This window comes from Microcaecilia unicolor, chromosome 2 (assembly GCF_901765095.1).
Source record: "Microcaecilia unicolor chromosome 2, aMicUni1.1, whole genome shotgun sequence".
Taxonomy (NCBI): domain Eukaryota; kingdom Metazoa; phylum Chordata; class Amphibia; order Gymnophiona; family Siphonopidae; genus Microcaecilia; species Microcaecilia unicolor.
In genome coordinates, this window is record NC_044032.1 from 149,380,413 (window position 1) to 149,401,955 (window position 21,543).

Sequence of the window (21,543 nt, forward strand, 5' to 3'; positions counted from 1 at the left end):
GGCCCTTATCAGTTGATCAGAATGACTAAGTATAAGCAAAAGATGTTCAGAGCAACATCTGTGAAGGAATGATTTCACAGGTCATTTTGCCCTCCTCAGCTCCCCCTCCCTCTACTTGCACCTGACCCACTACTCACTTGCATTAGCCAAAACATCTTGCTCTTGACTTCTCGCAGGTGCCAGTCCCAGGATTGTTGACAAGACCAAATGCCCCCTCCCTTGCCAGCTCTCTGGGAACTCACTTCAGCTTGAGCTGCAGTGAAATGTATTTTGTATCAGAGATGATTTTTGATTTTAAAAGGCCTAGCTCTTAGCCTGAGCCATTGGCCTGTATTTTACTGGGAGCAATTGACAGTATATTTCTACAGTATAACATCCAGTGCTTCTGGAATTGAAGTTAGTGTAACTCTCCATAGGCAAAGGCTATGGAGAACCAACTGAGGAGTAGGAATTTGTTGAATTTTTCCTGTTTGCTTTCAACAGAGCATAGGCGCCCCGTATAAGAGGCTTGGGGAGGCTAAGCCTCCCCAGCCAAGCTGTGACCTTTCTTCGCCTTTTCCGCTGCCCCCCCCCCCCCCCCGCCCCGCCCCGCCCTCAGCTCCACGATCTTCCTGCAGTGGCTGCCCACCGTTTAAACCTTTCTAAGTTGCAGCAACGGCTCACCTCCGCTCCAGCCTTTCCCTTCTCGCTTCTCGCTCAGGGTCCCGCCTTCCTCTGATGAGGTATTTCCTGTTTCTGCGAGGGCGGCACCCTGAGCGAGAAGGGAAAGGCTGGAGCGGAGGTGAGCCGTCGCTGCAACTTAAAAAGGTTTAAACGCTGGGCGCCGATGCTTCTTTTGTGAGGAGACAGGCCTTGGGTATTTTGTTTCTCGTAGGGGCGAGGACCGGTCTTTTTTTGAAGTTATGTCTTGGGCTGAAGAGGTTTCTGCCTGCTGGGTCATAATGCGCGCCATATTAAATACGTAAGGTGTGAATTATCAGTACTGAGTGCAGATTATCTGATATCCGTCTAATGTGGCAATTTTATAGTGACTGACGTGTGGGTTGCTGCCGTAGAAATTTGTTACCTGTTAGAAAACAAAAATCTCCATGCTGAATTTTGTGCACCTTATAATCATAGAGGAAAACAAAGTGAAACTTTTATTTAACTAATAGTGCGAATTTGATTAGGGGATGGGGGATACTTGAGCTGAGTGCACCTGCAGTAGTTTTTAAATTTAATAACAGTACTGCTTCTGGATCGAGTGATACTTGAACAGCTATTGTTTTGAGAGAACAAGCATGAGAGTTTCCTTAACGTGATCCCTTATTGAGTGAGGTTTGATAGATTTCCTTCAGTTAAGATTGAGAGCTAAGGCCCAGCTAAGAAACTGCTATGAACTTTGCAGATTAATGATTTGTGCAATTAGACCCTGCTGCCTGGAAATGCTGCTGAGGCCCCAAAACAGTACAGTATTTTTATTTTCTATTTGTTAGTCCCCCTTTCTTTTGTGGACTGTGCAGGGTTAAAGGTTGGCAGGAAGCACATGAAGTAGGGCGTATAAATGAGAATACCTGTGAAAACTCTTTTATTTTAGAAAGGATATTTGTATGCTGTGCTTGTACTGCTGTGGAAAGGAACAATCTTTCCAAGAGTGGGCTGTGTTTGAGGCTGATTCACAAAAGAGCAACAAACAGTGTGAGAAAATGGCCCTGCATTGTTTATTTTTTAAAAAAGTGAACATTTATATAATAATATTAAATGGGGGGGGAAGGGCCATATGTTTAGTTTTTGCACCTGAAGGACAGAAGGCAAGAGCACCTCTGAGACTGTGAAGCCCGCAACCCCTAGATCCCCATATTTTCGAGTAAAGCATAGACATGTGCCCTCTTGTGACAATGTGCAACATGGTGTTTCATAACTTACATGGAAGCCATTTTACAAATATACATGTGTGATTGTTACTAATTAAATACAGAGGGCCACAATCATTATTTATTTCTAATTAGGAAAGGAAAATAGGATACTCCCTTAAGCCCTCCTGTAAAGAGCTGGCCATATTAAGCACTTTTGAAAAATGTGTCTCTGCAAAGGAGCAACTTGTAAATGTAGATGTTGAAATATTTGGGACATACACTTATTTATGGTACAGTAAGATTCTGAGTGTGTTTTTGCACAAAGTTGTGCATCGTGTTTTGCAGTTGAGCGATTGTGGTTAGTATATGCTTTGAGCAACCACTTTATTCTTTGACATATGATACATATCTAATATCTAAATGTAATAAACGGTATTAATTGTGACTTTTTTTTTCTGTGTGTTATCAATTATGAATTTAAGCTCCACCCCTAACCCCGCCCCTTTTAGCCTCCCCAAACAGTTGGGCCACCGACCGCCTATGCAACAGAGATACTGTTGAATTCTCATTTTCTCAGAATAACAGAGTGTGTTACCCTTATGGTGTCATTAGTCAGTAAGCATGATATAATTTGTTTCTTAAGGCATACTTTAATAAGAAGGATTTTCTATTTTTATTGTAGTAGACTTTACATTTTACTTGATGTGGGTCGTGCTACACAGGCATACAGGAAAGGTTTTCTTCGGTTAAAAGCTCAAGTGCTTGCACTTGGTTCTAGCTTTGTTTTGTTCCTGCAAATACTTGTTCAGATTTCCTGATTTTGCTTATTTTATGAGCCTGCTCAACGTGAAACTCTATTGTTAGTTAAAGATAAAGTCTCTATTTTTTCAGAAAGGTGAGGGTGTTTTTGGGCCTTAGAATTACCGATGTTAAGTAGATTATGAACCTTTGATTGCTTGATTGGCTTTTTTTTTTCTTGTAATCTCTCTTTATCCCCATTAATGTGTGCTGGATTGTTTTCTTTTACTGCATGTTGTATGTATGTAAACTAATAAAAAGTTAAAATTTAAAAAAGGAAAAAAGACCTCTCGTATTCTACTTGCCATCTTTGGATTTTAAGCCTTCACTACTAGCATATCTCTGTATCACAGTGCTGCCTTAATTATGGCAACCTGTGATATGTCGAAGCATATGTATATATTTAAATTTGCTATGTTAGACATCAGCTCAGTTTAAAAATATATATATGCAAATATGTATGGAGAGGACAGTATCCTAAGCCCTTTTTCACAGGTTTAAAAAGAAGGCATTTTACCTATGGAGATACTTTTAAAATTGCCCAACCTCTCCGCAATTAAAGAATAATGCACATATTTGTACCTGGATTGCAGAGGTGGTTCTGTGGTGGAGAGAGGGCAGGAGACTGAACAATATGTTTTGTTTTGGATATTTAACACTATCAGGCATATTTTCAAAGCACTTAGCCTCCCAAAGTTCCATAGAAACCTATGGAACTTAGCCTCCCAAAGTGCTTTGAAAATATGCCTCTATGTGCATTATTTTGAGTTGATAAATTGCACATAGCAAAAACAGGAACAACTCTCCATGCTTAATTTTTCCTTGATTATTGGTGTTAACCTTACCTCTAGAATTTGCACCAATGTGTTCATGTCTGGTTATTTATCCCTTCTCTGAGTGTTAAAAGGAAAAAAAACCTTCAGCATTGTTTTTTTTCTAGTGAACTAAACCTTGATAGCTGCACACCGTTATCAACGAAGTTAAGAACAAAACTGGAAGAACAGACAGATTCCAAAGAAAGCTCCCTGCCAAAACAAGAGAGGCACTTTTGCAAGCATAACATGAAAGGTATTCTCAGCACAGAGATTAGTTTAGGTTAAGAATATGATATGTTTTCAATCAGTATTTTCCAGTTTAGCACATTTATTCTACTGATATGTTGGCATTCTGCTCCTTCCTACTCTCTGCTCTATCAAGAGCTCCTACTGTATCCTATCAGTCAAGCTTTGGAGAGTGCTTTTGTCCAAGATGGCCGGATCTTGCAGCCCCTGCAATGCCAGAACTGACATGCCCAAAAGGTGGCAGGGCCAATACTCTTAAATTATTGGCCTGCTGCCAGTGATGGGTTGTTGTTAAAGGTATTGTATTCCGTTATGGTTCTTTGGGGTATCATATTATCTTGAATGGTATGTAGCTTTCTTTAATGTATGTGTATGTATGTTTGTTTATATATTTGCAAGGTTTTGATATACTGCAAATAGAGCCAGTACAGGCAGCTAAGTGGTTTACAACTATAAAAGTTAAAGGCAGCTGATGGTGGGGACTGTAGATGGAAGACAGCAGACATGGGAATGGTAGGCAGAAGGGACAATGGACAGGGAAAAATGGAGGCGGGTCAGCAGGGCAAGGGAGGTCTAGGCAGACAAGAGAAAGGAGGATGAGGAGATAAAGATCTTAAGCATAGCTTTGAAGGCTTGGAGGTGACAGGAGATTTAAGAGAAGAAGGGAGGGAATTCCAGAGTTTGGGATCAAGCTGGCTGAACACAGTCTCTCCCGGGTGAGGGACAGGCGAAGAACAGACGGGGGAGGTATGGAGAGAAGGTTGTCAGAGGAAGAGTAGAGGATAAAGGCAGAGGAGTAGGGGACAAGAATTTGTTTCCACTCATGTGTTGGGCTACCCTTACTTATCTGATGGGTTTTGATTCAGTAGTTCAAGGTAAAAAAGTAAGGGACAGCTGTGAAATGTAAAGTGGTAAAATTTTGCCTTCGCCCCCCCCCCCTTTCAATTTTGTGATTCAATATGATGAATATATGATTAGGAATGAAGTAAAGTACAAAGCATCACAGTGTCGTGTTATGTGCTTAAGGATAAGGAGAATATATTCACACCTGACACTTCCCTCACCAGTGTTGGTCTTGTTTGGGACCTGCTTCTTCCAGAATTTATACTAAATGTCAGATACCCCAAAAAGAGTGTATCTGTATTGCGCCTATGGCTACATCCCTGATCTTGCTAGTCGGGCCTGGTACACACTCACATGGAAAACAGGTAATCCATTTTATATTTGGGGAGCTTTCTAGCATTTGTGAAAGAACTGTTTCTTTTATATGTTGTTCATTTGTTCATAGTTCTTATTTTTTTTCTATAAATAAAGTCCTTGTTATGTTGCCGTATATAGATGAGAGGTAGAACTCAAATCGCTTATTTGGAGATGTGTTATAATAACCTTAATAAATCCAGAGTGCATTAGTGCATTTTTACTGTGGTGGTGTGATCATTATCCTTTACCCCAATAGTACTGGCATTAACAGTACCCAAGAAGCGTCAGCACTGAGAGGGGCTTCTCATCCTCTGTGGAAGTGGTGCCAATGTGCCAGACTCCCCAAAGCCTGGACCCTGCCTCCGATGCAGCTTCTTCATCTTTGCAGACTGTCCCCATGCCAACACCAGCCCCACCTTTACCAATGCCTGTTCTCTTTGTGGTTCTGGGTCATCTTACAAGAGGATCTGGAGTGCATCCTAGCTTGGTACGATGCCAAGACATCAAGGGTGTTGGTAACATAGTAAATGACGGCAGAAAAAGACCTGTACGGTCCATCCAGTCTGCCCAACAAGATAAACTCATTTTACATGGTATGTGAATGAGTGTCAGCCCTCTACTGCCAGCCCAGTACTGATGGAATGGTGTCAGCCCTGGTACTGCCCCAACTCATTTTGGAGACCCAAGCTGTTCTGTCAGGTGTTAGTTGACACCAGTTCCCTGTTAGGCTTCAGAGCTGTCATAGACTTTCCAGCCCATTGGGGGAGGAAGTGACCCTGGAGTCCAGAAGAGGGACCCATATCTACGTACTCTCACCCAGAGCCTTTTCATGTGTCCAGTGGTTCAAGGCAGGCACAGACTCGGACATCTCATGAAGAATACTTCTCTGAGTCTGATACAGACTGCTCCTGGGAATGAGGTAGAACCAGAGGAACTCTCAGAGGAGGGATCCCTTGGACTGCCGTCAGACACCTCTCTGCCCCAGAAAAAGAGAGTCACTTCCAGAGGAGTTCTCCTTTATCAACTTCCTGAAGGAGATGACTCAGACCATCCCATTTAATTTGGAGGTCGAGGAAGAGCCCAGGGCCGAGATGTGGAATGTCCTTGATTTTGACTGCCTCCTCCCACCCCCAAGAATTCTGTGACATAGCCCATGCATAGCATTTTTAAGACAGCACAGGTGAAGAATTGAGGGACCCCTCTCACTGTACAGCCTATACCAAAGAAGGTGGGGACTATGTATAGAGACCAGGAGGCTTCCAGATTTGAGAAATCGCAGCTTCCCCACCATTCTCTGGTGGTCAAATCCACCCTCAAAAGGGCCAGAACTTCGAGGATCTATGCCTTGGTACCCCCAGGTAGGAATGTTCAAACTCTGGAGTCTTTTTGGAAAGAAAGTTTTTCAGGACTTGACGCTTACCTCCGTCCAGTCCTACTAGCTCTGCATGTGCCTCTAGTTGAAGAATTTGGTTCACAGTATGGCGGAGTTTGCAGGCACACTGCTTCCAGAGAAAGCCACAGAACACTGCCAGCTAATAGCCAAGTCGAATGAATGTCAAAAGCACATAGCCCAGCAACTTACATTTTTGATGTGGCATCCAGGGTTTCTGCTTTAGGTACTGGCATGCGCAGACTCATCTGGCTGCATGTTTCAAACCTAGAACCAGCACTTCAGGAAAAACTGGCAGACATAGCAGTATTATCCCTTATTTGTCCTGTCTGTCTGTCCTGAATTAGATTGTAAGCTCTCTAGAGCAGGGACTGTCTCTTCTTCATGTTCAATTGTAAAGCGCTGCGTACGACTGGTAGCGCTATAGAAATGATTTGTAGTAGTAATAGTAGTGATTCTTATTTCTCATATCAACAATTTATATTTCTGTGATTGTATGGTTGAAATTCAGAAAAAAAACAAAAAAAAAACTGGCAGATATCCTTTACCAAGGTGACAGTCTTTAGGGGGACGAAGTGGATAAAGTTGCTGATCTCATCAAAAAAGAACTGATACTATGAAATCCCTTTCTTGGCCCACTCCTTCTGCAGCCTTCACTTCTGATGTTTTCATGCGGTGCCTAAAGGAGATCCTACTACCCTCAAAGGTATAGGTATCGCCCTTCGGCCCGTTCTTTCTAAGAGTCCCAGGGGCCCTGCCAGTGTTGTTCAAAGTACTTAAGTAAAAGTAAATGTATATTTTAATACTTAAGTAAAAGTACAACTAAGAACACATTTTAAAAAATGTATTTAAGTGAAAGTAAAATAGTTACTGCCTAAGTAAAAATGCCGTAACTACAGTGAATGCAACTATTGTTAACATTTTTATCCCAACACAATTTAATCTACTTCGCTTTTAGTAAAACTGCATTTTGAAAATGACTGTCATTCATGTGAATCAAATACAACAAACCAGGTTATTGAGAAGCTAAAAGGGTATAGGTAGAAAGCACCATTGTTAATGTAAATAAAAAATTTTTGTATGAAAAGGAGAAATTCTCAGAGCAATAACTCACCCAAGTAGAATGCCACCCATAGGTTAAAGGCTTTTCCTAGAGGGTGGATAAGTTTCTCAATCATTGAATATCTCCTGTGTTTGTTTATGATCATACACTGTGCTCCCAATCCATATAAATATGCCAAACAAATTGTGATGTACAAAAAAAACTGGAAAGGTAATATAATCAGTGTCACTACTTTTACAAAGACTGTGGCAATTCAAACATATGGCTTCACAGAATAAAGCTATTGAGAAACTTATCCACCCTCTAGAAAGAGCCTTTAACCTGTGGATGGCATTCTGCTTGGGTGAGTTACTGCTTTGAGAATTTCTCCTTTTCATATAAAAAGTTTTTATTTTTATTTACATTAACATAGAGGCTTTCTAGCTATGCCCTTTTAGCGTCTTGACACCCAGGTTTTGTTGTATTTGATTGTTTATTTACCAGTGGTATTGTTGGGAATTATATATTACTGTCACTCATGTGAGTCATTAATTCACCACAACTAAAAAGGTGTTAAACAAGTGCACTAGCAGGAAGTGGATGGTTCAGTCTGATAAAAAAAATTCCTTCAGATTAGACCAGGCAGCAATATTACTGAAGCCTTTTAACTTGGTCTGCAGGTATTGATGAAAGCAATCTGTCTGAAACACTTGACTTCCTTATAGCAAAGAATACTTTATCATCATTGTTGTCATTATCATCTGCATTAGTAATAGTGCTAATTAATCACTTACATCTTTAACTTCATCTCTGTTATCATTGTCATGCTGTCCAGTTACAGAGAAGGCTTTGTCTGTTGTTGTCCTATTTTTCATCTAATGGCAAACTGTTTGAATATCTTCAAGATCTGATGCAAGAATGTCAAATGTATGGTAACTCTTCAATCCTAAGGCCAGACAAGGAGAATCTCAATCCAGTGGACTGTCGTGATGGAGACATATGTCTGTTCAACAAGAATTGCAACCAGGTTTAGCTTCATCTTTGCTTCAAACTCATCACTGTTCTGTTTGGTCGGAGACTAGTAACCAGTTCAACAAGCACAGGCAACTCTACTGTTCTCATAAGTTGTATTCCCTGAACACCAAAATTTAAGATGAGATTATCCACTGTTTGTGTAATGAGGTTTGCAATAGCAAAATACTGTTCCAGGTTCTGCTGTTTCATTTGGTTTACTGAGGAATCATCATTTAGGTCTCTCTGCCACTTCTACTTTTAACTTTTAACTGCAAGCGTCACCTCTGGAACCCTTTTTAAAAATCGGCATTACATTGGCCATCCTCCAATTTCAGGATCGGCTGCGTTGTTAGTGCACTGGGTCTTCCAGTCCGCATGGTCTTTTTCCCCATTCTTCTGTGGTGCGTTGTGCAGCTCCAGTCAGGTATGGAGTAGCATTGTGGTGCTCCCGCTCCCAAGGAGTGCTGAGTCTTAGGCCTACCGGAGGGTGGACCAAGCCTGGTCACCCGCACTGCTCCCAGACCTAGGTCTAAGTTGCCACTACCACGGACTAGATCATGCAGCTCTCTGCTAGGGTACTGTCCTGACTTTTGGGCTCATGGTGTGTCACATCATGGGCCCGTTGGAGGGGAACCTAGCCTGGTCCAACTCTCAGCGCTCCAACCCAAAATGTAAGACGCCACTTCCACTGAGTGGCTTGTGCAGCTCTCTGCACAGGCAGTGCCCCGCCTGACCCAGTTCTGGAATCAAGGATCTGTGAGGTTCAGCGTAGGGGGACTCTCTGCACCAGTTCACCGGTATCTTGGATTTGGAGTGCTCATGGATCAGCAAGAATCTCTTCTTTGATTTGGGCTCTGGGGTGCCGATCTGGCTGTGATGCTGCGGGTTCTCTACGGTTACGGGTGAAGGTGGGTGCTTTCTCTGACCGGGTTGTGGGCAACGCTTCTTTTTTGGTTCCCAGTCTGGTGTCTGTCGATTTGATTCTCAGACTGTCTTCCTTTGGATTCCAGTGCGCTGGTGTTGGATTACTTCCTGCCGGCCTGCTTGGTACAGGAAGCCGGCTTGTAGGGATGTATTTCTATTCTTGCTTTTAATCGGTCCACAGTGTGCCTGCCAACATGCCCAGGCATCTGCTTGGCATCCTCCTTTCCTGGGATCTTTGCTGCTAGTGTTTAGGTGTCTTCTGTGCTGGGATATATCTCAATTTTCGGGCAGGGACTCAGGAGCTGGATGAGTCCTTGCCCTCCTGGTCGGTGGCCATTAGGAGATTCACAAACTAGCTTTGAATAAAATTCAGAGCGAGCAGATTTCAGTTGGGTGAAGTAATCCTTCAAAAGTGGACCTTAGCTTTACAGTAGTGTTTGACCACAGGGAACCTAGTGGACATTGGTTCTGTCACTTCATCACAAGAGTGACTCCTGCAGGGTAGGGCAATTCAGGGTCTTGTTTTATAATGCCATCTGTTTCTGAAATTACTAGGTCTTTTAAATCCCAAAAGAAATCACACTGTTTGGTTGACCCTTTTTCTCCATGTTGGTTAGTTACTGCTACACACAAATTAATACCTTTGGTGTCCTCCATGATTAACAATAGCCTTCCAAATTTCTCCCCTGCACAAGATACTGACAACAGATGCATCCAATCTTGGCTGGAGAGCTCATGTAGTAAGGCTTCATATAAGAATAGCTTTACAGGGTCAGACCACTGGTTCATAGCCCAGTATCCTGCTTCCAGCAGTGGCCAATCCAGGTCACAAGTACCTGGCAGTACCCAATTAGTAGCAACATTCCATGCTACCAGTCCCAGGGCAAGCTTCCCCTATGTATATCTCAATAACAGAGTATGAACATTTCCTCCAGAAACTTGTCCAAACCTATTTTTAAACCTAGATACAGTAACTGCTGGTACCACATAATCCAGCAGCGAGTTCCAGAGCTTAACTATTCTTTGAGTGAAAAAATATATTTGTCTGCTCAGCAGAGTCAGCTTCTCATCAATCTCCTATAGCTGAGGGCCATTTGGAACGTTCTAAAGGCTTTCAGAGATCAACTGCTGAACAAAGTTATTCTCATTCAGACAGGTTATGGTGTATTATATGTCAACAAGAGGGAGGCATGCTGTCATACCTCTTGTGTTTGGAGGTGGTCAGGGTGTGGCATTGGGCTTCCAGTCATAACATGGTGATCAGAGCCTGGCAAACAGACTGAGCAGGGTGATGCAACCAAACAAGTGGACTCGAAATGTGGATGTTGCTCAACAGATCTTCTAAGAGTGGGGAACCCCCTTGCTGGACCTCTTCGCCACTCACCTCAACAACAAGGTTCCTCAGTTCTGCTCCAGGCTGCAATCACATAGCAGACTAGCATCAGATGCCTTCCTCCTCTGTTGACGGAAGAGCCTTCTGTATACATATCCTCCAATACCTTTTGTGGGGAAGACTTTGCTGAAACTCAAGCAGGATTGAAGAACCATGATCCTTATTGTGTCCTATTAGACAAGAAAGATATGGTTCCCTCTACTACTGGAATTAGACTCAGGAGACCCGCGGACACTGGACTGCTTTCTGATTCCACCCCCCACACACACACACACTCAGAATGAAGGGTGTCTCTTGCATCCCAGCCCTCACATCTTGGATGTTTAGAACGTAGAGCTAACATACCTCTGGCTGCATGAAAATATCTTCCGCATCCTGCTCATTTAAGAAAAGATTCCACTTAGAGTTCATTCAGTTTCAATAGATGAGGTTTGCTGTCTGATATGAGGGCAAGGCCTTAGAACATTTTTCCTGCTGCTTATATACTTTCTACACCTTTCTGAATCTGTTCTCAAAACCAACTCCATAAGGGGTTCAACTCGGTGCAGTTGGCACTTACCATCACCATGTAGAAGGGAAGCCCATATCTGTACAACCTCTAGTAGCTCATGTTCTGAGTTTTGCTTCTAACAACCCCCCCCCCCCCCCCTCCAATCAAACCTCCCACTGTGTCATGGAACCTCAATGTCATCCTCACCCAGCTGATGAAAGCTCCTTTTTTAGTTAGTAGACACTTGTCACCTGAAGTGCTTGTCCTGTAAGGTTTTGTCCCTGGTGGCTGTCACTTCAGCACGCAGATTTAGTGAGCTCCAGACCCTAGTAGCTGATCCACCTCATACAAAGTTTCATCATAACAGAGTAGTTCTTAGCACACATCCTAAGTTCCTTTCAAAGGTGGTGTTGGATTTCCACCTTAATCAGGCAATTGTTCTTCCAACATTTTTTCCAAAACCTCACGCTTATCCTGGCAAAAGTGCACCATACACCTTGGACTGCAAGCGAGCCTTAGCCTTCTATCTGGTGCAGACTAATGCTAATGAAAGTCCACCTAGCATTTTGTTTCTTTTGATCCAAACAGGATGAGGGCAGCCTTCAGCAAACACACTATGTCCAATTGGCTGGCAGATTGCATCTCCTATACTTATACCCATGCTGGGCTGACTCTAGAGCAGTGATGGCGAACCTATGGCACGCGTGCCAGAGAGGGCACGCAGAGCTCTCTCTCCCTTGGCACGCGTGCCGTCGCCATCACTGGTCCGCCCACTCTCCCTCCCAGTTCGGCCTTCCTCCCGCCCTCCCTCCAACCCAACGAGCAACAGGCCGCCCGTCCTCCCTCCCAGCACCAGGAACCCCCCTCCTCCTAAAATTTAAAAAGCGTACCTCCTCGGCTCGGAGTCGGGGTTTAGGCGGCGTGCGTCCGTAGCGGCAGCGAAGCGCATGTGCTTCGCTCGAGGCGCCTTCGGCCTTCCCTGTCTCTCAAGCTCTGCTCCCGACTCCGAGCCGAGGAGGTACACTTTTTAAATTTTAGGAGGAGGGGGGGGGTTCCTGGTGCTGGATGGGAGGGAGGCCTGGTGTTGGGTGCTGGGTGGGAGGGAGGCCTGATGGTGGGTGTTGGGTGGGAGGGAGGCCTGCGGCTGGGTGGGAGGGAGGCCTGGTGTTGGGTGCTGGGTGGGAGGGAGACCTGATGGTGGGTGCTGGGTGGGAGGGAGGCCTGGTGCTGGGTGCTGCCAGGTGCTGGGAGGGAGGGCAGGGGGGAGAGGAGGGTGGCTGGACATTTGTGGCTGGAGGGGAGAGGAGGGTTGCTGGACATTTGTGACTGGAGGGGAGAGGATGGTTGCTGGACATGGATGGAGGGCAAGAAATGAAGAAGAAAGGAGAAAAGTAAAGAAATCAATGGAAAGGAAGCTCTGGAAACGGAGTTAAGAGAACAGATAGAGAGCAACAGAATCAGCAACTAGAACCAATATGGATAGAAAAACAAAATCACCAGACAACAAAGGTAGGAAAAATCATTTTATTTTCATTTTAGTGTTTGGAATATGTCGAATTGGAGAATTTACATCTGCTGTCTTATTTTGCACTGGGTATACTGGAGCTGTAACAGCTTACAGAAATGATTTATAATGGAAGAAAATCATGTTATTTTTTTTCTCCTATACTAGTATAATATTTTCAATGATGTCTGTTTATGTGCGCCATGGCTGGTGTAAGGGGTGTGGCAATCATAGGGGTGGAGTCATGTGGTGACCCCGCCCATAATGAGTACCGGCACTTTGCGATAAATAATTCAATTTTGGGTTGCTGTTTGGGCACTCAGTCTCTAAAAGGTTCGCCATCACTGCTCTAGAGGGTCATGTCACAGCTCACAATGTCAGAGCCATGGCTGCATTGGTTGCCCATTTGAGGTCAGCCTCGATTGATGAGATTTGCAAAGCTGCAATTTGGTCTTCAGTCTACACATTGAATTCCCAACACAACAGTCTGTTCGGTTAGGCAGTTCTGCTTGGCATTTAGAATCCAACTTCACCATCCTAGGCCCATTTTTATTCTATTGCAGACTACAAATGCACAACAGGAATGTACATAAGTTCTAGGTTAATTGTTTGTTTGTTTCTTTCTTGCTCTTGCCTGTTGCAAGACCCTACTATTGGTTTTCTGTGAACCTGGTAGCTAAAAATTCCCATATGTGACAAATGTTTTGCTTTGGAGAAAGTGAAGTTACTAAGTTGTAGCAGGTGTTCTCCAAGGTCAGCAAGACACATATTGCCACATACCTTCCCTCCTCCCCTAGGAGTTATAGTCCTCAAGCTTTTTCATTGTACTGCTGGTTCCGTGTGTTCACATTAACCACTTTCTGCCAAAAGCGAAACTGCAATCAAACTTTTATCGCCTGGTTTCGGCCAAAACTGAAAACTAAAGTTTAGTTGTGTGAATTTGAACCAGTAAGGCTCACTGGGGATTGTCAGAGCTTGCAGGTCACAGCCCTCTGCTGAATCCACAGGAGAGTATTACCTTCCAGTCCCAGGAACTGCAAGCACAAGCTGAGAACTGGAAGAGCCATTATAACAAAGACTTCTCAACAAGTCTGGCACTTGTTGAGAAGGTTCCCAAGTCAATACAGATGTAGTTCAATATCTTCTGATATAGGACCTTTGTGAGGCATTTGTTCGTTAAAGGATAATGTAGAGTCAATAATGACACCTAAATATTTAAAGGATTGTACCGTAGGTATCTGCATGCTAAGCAGAGTAGGTATTAAAGATGGTATTGATCCATGACCTGTTATCCAAGATGTTATTGTCTTATCCGGATTTAGTACTAAATTATTACATCTTATTACATCTTTTGGACAATATCGGGATTGGTAGAAGTGTATTTGAATGGTTCAAGGGTTTTCTTTCATTCAGATCCTATCGAGTGAAATTGAATTCAACCTTATCCTCTTCATGGAACGCAGTTTGTGGAGTCCATCAAGGTTCACCACTTTCCCCTACACTGTTTAACATAATGTTAACTCCATTGGCCAATGCCCTATTCAAATTAGGATTAAATCCATTTGTATACGCAGATGATGTCACAATATATATACCTTTTAAACAGAACTTGGATGAAATCACCAATCTTATCATTCTTGGTCTGAACACTATGAACGAATGGGCCAATTCATTCCATCTGAAGTTGAATGCTGAAAAGACTCACTGCCTCGTTTTATCATCCCAGCATAATAAATATAATCCCACTACTTTGAATACTCCCAACCTTTCTTTACCTATTTTGGACAGTTTGAAACTTCTAGGGATTACAATTGATAGTCACTTAACATTGGAGACCCAGATAACTAACACCACAAAGAAAATGTTTTATTCAATGTGGAGACTTAGGCGAATAAAACCATTTTTTTCCCCATGATGTCTTCTGCAATCTGATACAATCTATGGTTTTAAGACAGATGGATTACTGCAACGTTATATATGCAGGCTGCAAAGAACATCTACTCAAGAAATTACAAACTGCTCAAACACTATGGCAAGACTGATCTTTGGCAAATCTAAATTCGAACCCGCCAAGCCCCTTCATGAAATACTGCACTGGCTTCCAATTAAGGAACCGAGTGGCCTTCAAGGTTTGCATCTTAATCCACAGGATAGTCTACGGAGAAGTTCCAGACTATATGGTTGAACTGATTGATTTACCACCTAGAAATAGATCCAGTCTCTCACAATCCTACTTGAATTTACTCTACCCAGATTGTAATAGTCTCAAGTACAAATCTATGTATGCCTCCAACTTTACTTTTATAGGCACACAATTGTGGAATGCCTTACCCAAATCAGTAAGATCTACCAAGATCTACCTAAGTTTCAGAAAACTATTGAAGTCTGTACTGTTTAAAAAAGCTTATTCTCCAGGTTCAACAGAATTCTGTTCAACTTTTAGTCTTAACAAGGTTCAAGGACACTAATTACCTTTATTATCTTTTATATATTGTTGTTTTAAAGGATATTACTATCAACTGTATAATTGTACCTCATGCACTGTAGCCTTCCTACAGATTAGTGTAAGCCACATTGAGCCTGCAATTAGTGGGAAAATGTGGGATAAAGATGTATCAAATAAATACATAAATGGTGCTTTGTAAGCCAACTGGCCACCTCATCAAGGCAGTTTTGAATTGGTGTCAAATCAATGTTCAGCTGCTGCACGTAATGAATAAGAAGGAAGTCATAAGCATATGAATACTAGCTGATACCCAGAGACTAGATAAGTAACGAAAGTGGACTGACATGTAGACTAAACAATATTGGTGATAAAACTGATCCTTGTGGTACCCCACAGGAGATGAGGTGAGATTTTGAAATAGATTGGTTTTGAACAACTTTGAATGAACGGTTACTGAGAAAAGATGAGAACCAATTATAGATTGTGCCCGAGATACCAATTTCCTTCAAACGATTGAGTAGTAGATCATGATCTATTAGATCAAACACCGCAGACAGATCAAGTGAGATAATCAATGCGATGTAACCTTGTTCCAGTCTACAATGTACTTCACTTAGAAGGAAAATCAGAACCATCTCTGTACTATGACCTTTCCTAAAACCTGATTGTCTCGGATGAAATACGTTTTTCGATTCTACGTAAGATTGTAACTGTGTAAGCACAACCGTTTCTAATATTTTGGATAAGAATGGAAGATTTGAAACCGGACAATAGTTACTTGGGGAGTATGGATCCAATGAAGATTTCTTAAGACTTGGCTTTACCAGGGCCTCTTTAAGAGCTTTTGGGACTACTCCATCTGTAAGGCTTTTTGTTATCATTGAGTATAGATGGGTTAGTAGTTCTAAAGAGGGAAACTTTAGCCAATTTGACGGTATCAGATCTAGTGAACAGTAGGTGGGTGAAAGATGTGATATTTTTTGGAATGATGTTAGGGATGGAATCTCAGGTGCCATAATCCTGACAAAGTTGGAGTGGACATCTCTTCTGCATCTGTTATCTTAAGATAATGAGCTCTTAACTTATCAATTTTGGAAATAAAAAATTTTGCTAGAGTTTCAGACTTTATGGTGTCACTGTACTTATTCCTGGTTTTGTTAGATGTTTCATAACAAGAAACAACTGTTTAGACGAGTTTGCAGCAGCCTGTATTTGTTTGGAAAAATAGGTGGTTTTTGCTATCCTTACCTGCGCTATAAAATACTGTTGACACTGCTTACATTTATTTTTTTGTTCTGTTGTCTTTGCCTTACACCATAATTGTTCGGCTCTACGTACCTGCTGTTTACATAATTTTAGGCCTGAGTGGTACCACAGCTGAGAATGTTTCGTCCTTAGTTTAAGTGTTTTTATAGGTGCAGTGTTGTCTAGAGCTGCTGAAAGGACCTGATTCCAAATAGTAATCTGCTCCTCTGATGAATCAAAAAAGTTTAATGGAAAATTTTCTGACAAAGGGAGCAGGGTAGAGGGATCTATCTTTCGCAGACCCCTAGTCTGAATATAAGATGGAGTAGATCTCTGTTCTGGTCTTAAGAGTAATAATTTAAAATGAAGGAAGAAGTGGTCTGACCAAGAAACTGGTACAGTTTCTATCTTTGTACATTGCAACTCATCTGGCGTATTTGTCATAACTAAATCTAAGGTATGACCTGCTATATGGGTGGATCCTTTTACATACTGTGTTATACCGATGTCTTGTAAGAATTTAGAAAATCTCATAGACCATGAGTTTAACTGGTCATCTAAGTGGATATTGAAATCTCCCCATAATAAGAGATTTGGAAATTTCACAGCAGCATCTGCTATTGATTGATATATATTCTCCCAATCTTCTCCTGTGGTAGAAGGAGCACAGTAGAAGAGAAGCATATGAAAGGTAGAGTTAGCTGTATTTATTTTTTTAGTAAAAGAAGTTCTGAATAAAGAAGACCATGGTCAGGAATCTCCTGAACTTTAAGATTTAAAGCATAAATGTATGCCAGCCCCCCTCCTTGCTAGCCAACCCGAGATGCATAACTTACACTGGGATAGATAGGACTCTTCTCCAGGATGGAGCCAGGTCTCTGTTATACCAAATAGATCAAGCTGATAAATTTGTATGAGATCCATGATATAACTATACTTACGTTTCAAGGACCGACAGTTTACCAATGCTAATGAAAGGGAGAGAGAGAGGGGGATATCCCCTAGATCTGTCTTTCTAGATGGCGGAAGAAATGTTAAAAAACAGGGCCTATCAAGAGTGGAAATTTTTCAACTTGGCCGCCAGCCCAACTGTACTGGAATATGTGAAGTTTCCGATATTAGAGGTAATGAAGTGTGAGGCGGCATGAGGAACTTGCAGTACAATACCAGAGAATAAAGAAGGGTGATAACTAGCCAGCCTGTGGATAATAACCAACTAGATTTCCTTACCGGCAGTCTTGTGTTTCGGCTCGTTAATTGTGGTTTCCGTTTGCCTATTGGCAGAATAGTGAGGAACCTCACGTGACCCCACCCGGAAACGGAACTTAGTGTATACAGAAGATTGTCCAGGTAACTTTGATGTCGGAGGACGCTGGTGCATGGGTCACATGACCCCCGCCTGGAAACGGGACTTAGTGTATAAAGAAAATTGTCCAGGTAACTTTGATGTCGGAGGACGCTGGTGCATGGGTCACGTGACCCCCGCCTGGAAACGGGACTTAGTGTATATAGAAGATTGTCCAGGTAACCTTCAAATTTATACGTCAGCCCTCCCTTGCCTCGCCCTCCCCCCCCCCATCTTCTTTCTCCCTTCTCCTGCTTCCCCCACAATCAGACACAACCTCTCCTGCCTCTTTTTGTTTTGTTTTGTTTCCTATATTTGCCCTATATTAATTACCACACACTGTATTTTATATGACTCCAGTATAAACATAATGTCATTCTTGGCATTATTAGGTTGCTTTTACCATTAGCATTGTTTTCAAATGTATTTATGAGTAAGCTAGTTATTGTTGTTATTTATATAATTTGTTTTTATTTGTTATTATTTGTTTCACTTGTTTATAACACATTTAATCTGTGCATTTTATAACAGTGTCCCCATTTTATGATTATTCATTTATATATCTTGTATTGCTTAGGGACTCCTGAGGCAGGCCTCACTGACCGAAACACAATTCATGTCAAGTCCAGTACTTTTATGTGAAATAAACTTCTGATGTAAACTCTCTGAGTCCTTTAGACATTTTTGCCATCATCTTCTTTGTCTCCTTCGCTGTGCTTGTTTGCCTGGTTTTGCTTTGAAGATCAGTCTTGCCTTGATTGGCAATCAGTGTTATATTTCGAGTAGTGAGGTAGCTCTTTCATATTTCGACTTCTTGAAAATTAGTCTTGCCGCCGTGTTTTGGATAGTTTGCAGTGATTTTACTGCGCTTTCCTTTCAGCTAACATATACTGCATTGCAGTATATGTTAGCTGCAATGCAGTATATGTTAGTACAATCTTCGATTGTACTATTGTCCGAAATGATTGTTTAGGAAAATTGTGTTCTGAAGCATTTTGTGGTTACAGCTAATATTTGACTGTCTAGTGTTAGGTGTTTGTCAAGAATGATTCCCAGTATTTTTAATTGGTTTTCAATTTGGTATGTTTGGTGGTTGAATGTGAAATTTTGGTGGCCTGTGAGGTTATGTGGATTTGACAGTACCAGGAACTTGGTTTTGTCCCTGTTTAATTTGAGTTTGAAAGTTTCTTCCCTTTCTGCCCATTTTTCCATAAGGTCCAGACCTTCTTTGAATTTGTCCATTATTTCTGTGATATTGTTGTTGAAAGGTATGTAAATGGTGACATCATCTGTGTAAATGAATGGGTTAAATCCCATGGTCTCCAGATTTTTCCGAGTGGAGCCATAACTACATTGAACTGTGTTGGTGATATTGGAGAGCACTGTGGTACCTCACACTCTGAGATCCAGGATGTTGATAGTCGGTTGGACATCTTTATAATATAGGATCTGGTTTTTAGGAAACCGTTGAACCATGTGGTTACTTTGCCGCTGAATCCCATGTAATCAAGCAGCATCATCAGTATTGTGTGATCTACTAGATCGAACACACTTGAGATGTCTAATTGTATTAATAGGATATTCTGACCTTAACTTATTAAGCTTCTGAACTTCGTTAACAAAGTGGTTAGGACCGTTTCAGTGCTGTGTTGTGGTCTGAAACCTGATTGGGATTTATGTAGGGTTGAGAATTTTGTTAGATATTCCATTAGTTGTTGTGTTACCAATCCCTCCATCGTTTTTGTCAATAGAGGTATTGAGGCCACTGTTCTGTAATTTGTGAGATCACTGATTTTGTTGGTTGTGTTCTTGGGGATTGGCATCAGAATGATTTTGCCTTTGTTTTTTGGGAATTGTCCTTCTGCTAACATGTATGTGATATGTTTGGTGATGCATTTGATGACCCAATCTGATGGATTTTTTATCATATTGTTGGGGCATTTGTCTAGCAGACATTTTGCATGTGCATGTTTTGTCAGTAGTGCCTTTACTGTTCTCATTTTGGGTGGTTCAGATGCAGACCAAATTCTGTCTGCCATGGTCTGGGTGGTGTTTGTTTCATAGTCATGTAGGAAGTCAGTGATGGATGTTTGCGGTAGCACGAGGTTAGACCTAGTCTTTGCTATTTTTTATTTCGAAGTAGTGAACTAACTCATGTGCAGTAGGTGGTGTTTCAGTTGATGCCAGTATGTCCTGTGTTTTCGGTAGGTTGTTCATGAGTTGTAATATATTTTTCTCATATTAGTCTGTTCTGGAGTCGTGTATGTGTTGTAGTATTCCGCTTTGGCTTTCTTTATGTTGTGTTTGTACGTTCTTATAGCTTTTCTCCGTATGTCTTTGTTTCTGATTTGTTTTGGGCCCATTTTCTTTCTAGTCTGCCTAGTTTTTTCATATGCATTAGCTCACCATTGAACCAGGGTCTTGGATGTTTTTTATTTCTTACATAGACATAGTGACATAGTAGGTGACGGCAGAAAAAGACCTGTACCGTCCATCCAGTCTGCCCAACAAGATAAACTCATATGTGCTACTTTATATGTATACCTGACCTTGATTTGTACCTGCCATTTTCAGGGCACAGACCGTAGAAGTCTGCCCAGCCCTAGGATGGATCCCGTCCGGTCCCATGTTTTTCTTCTAAGTGGTGCTATTTTGTCCAGTGGTTTTTTTTTTCGCATGCTTCATCCCAGTTCTTCCTGAAATGGATGTCATTTGGTTCTAAGTTACTATGTTCAGTCATCACTGTTATCCAGAAGGTGTGGTTGTCTATCTTCCCTCTGGTTGTGAGTGGTGGTCCTGGTTTTCTGTTCTTTCTGTTTGCTTTCCATTTATACGGTCTGTGCCCTGAAGAACACAGGTACAAATCAAAGTAGGGTATACACAAAATTAGCACATATGAGTTATCTTGTTGGGCAGACTGGATGGACCATGCAGGTCTTTTTTTGCCATCATCTACTATGTTACCATGTTACTATATAGTGTGAAGATGAGCTTGCTGTGATCTGACTATGGCACTTCTTCCCATTTGTGGTTCTGTATTGTGTGATTGTTGTTTATTGGTAGCCTGTGGGCTAGCAAGTCCAATAGGTGGCCTTTTGTGTTGGGATGAGGTGCCCTGTGCTGTTGTGTTTTAGGAAGTTCATTAGAGTTTTGGTGTTAGTGTCATTCTGTTTGTCTAGGTGCAGATTGATATCACCCATTAGTAGGACATTATGTTGGTTTGTGCAGATGTTTGATTCAAAGTCCATGAACTCGTCTTGGGTGTTTGTCCAGATTCCTGAGGATCGATAGAACAGTATGATACATAGTTGGTGTGTGAGTATTGTGTCAGTGATTTTTGTATGACAGGATTTCGATTACCGAGGATAAATGTTTAGTGACAGGCTCAATGATAGAGTGGATTTGCATATTATTGCAACTCCCCCTCCTTTCTTTTTGATTCCGTTTATATGCATTGTTTTGTATCCTGGTGGACATAGGTCCAGCAGTATTGGGTCATCTTCTAGGTGTAGCCATGTTTCTGTTATGAGTAGTCCTAGTTTTTCCGTTTCAATCCAGTCTCTCAGTAGATCTGACTTGTTGACTGCCGATCGATTTATATATCCTATGGATATCTTGGTGTATGTATCGTAAATAAATTTGCTGTGTTTGATAATCTGTGCAGTCTGTCTGATTTGTGGTTGTGATCTTGTGATTGGTTATTGGTTTTATCTCTGTTTTGTAGTGAGGGTTATATTTTGGTTCTTCCTATTGATGATGGGGTCTTCGTTTGTCAGTGATGTGTATGGGGATTTTGTTCCATTCATTAGGTGATGCCACTAGTATCTCTGTTATCCATATTATTTCATAGAGTATG

General features: G+C 41.8%; 1 protein-coding gene across 4 annotated transcripts in view; it reads left to right on the top strand.

The window, feature by feature from the left end:
• Positions 1-21,543, top strand: part of SLF1 (SMC5-SMC6 complex localization factor 1) — a 229,596-nt gene that overhangs the window by 176,281 nt on the left and 31,772 nt on the right. For all 4 annotated transcript variants that reach the window (XM_030193392.1, XM_030193394.1, XM_030193395.1 and 1 more), the window contains one exon: positions 3,574-3,701. In XM_030193392.1, coding sequence (XP_030049252.1) covers positions 3,574-3,701 — 128 coding nt within the window. The remainder of the gene's footprint in view (positions 1-3,573; positions 3,702-21,543) is intronic.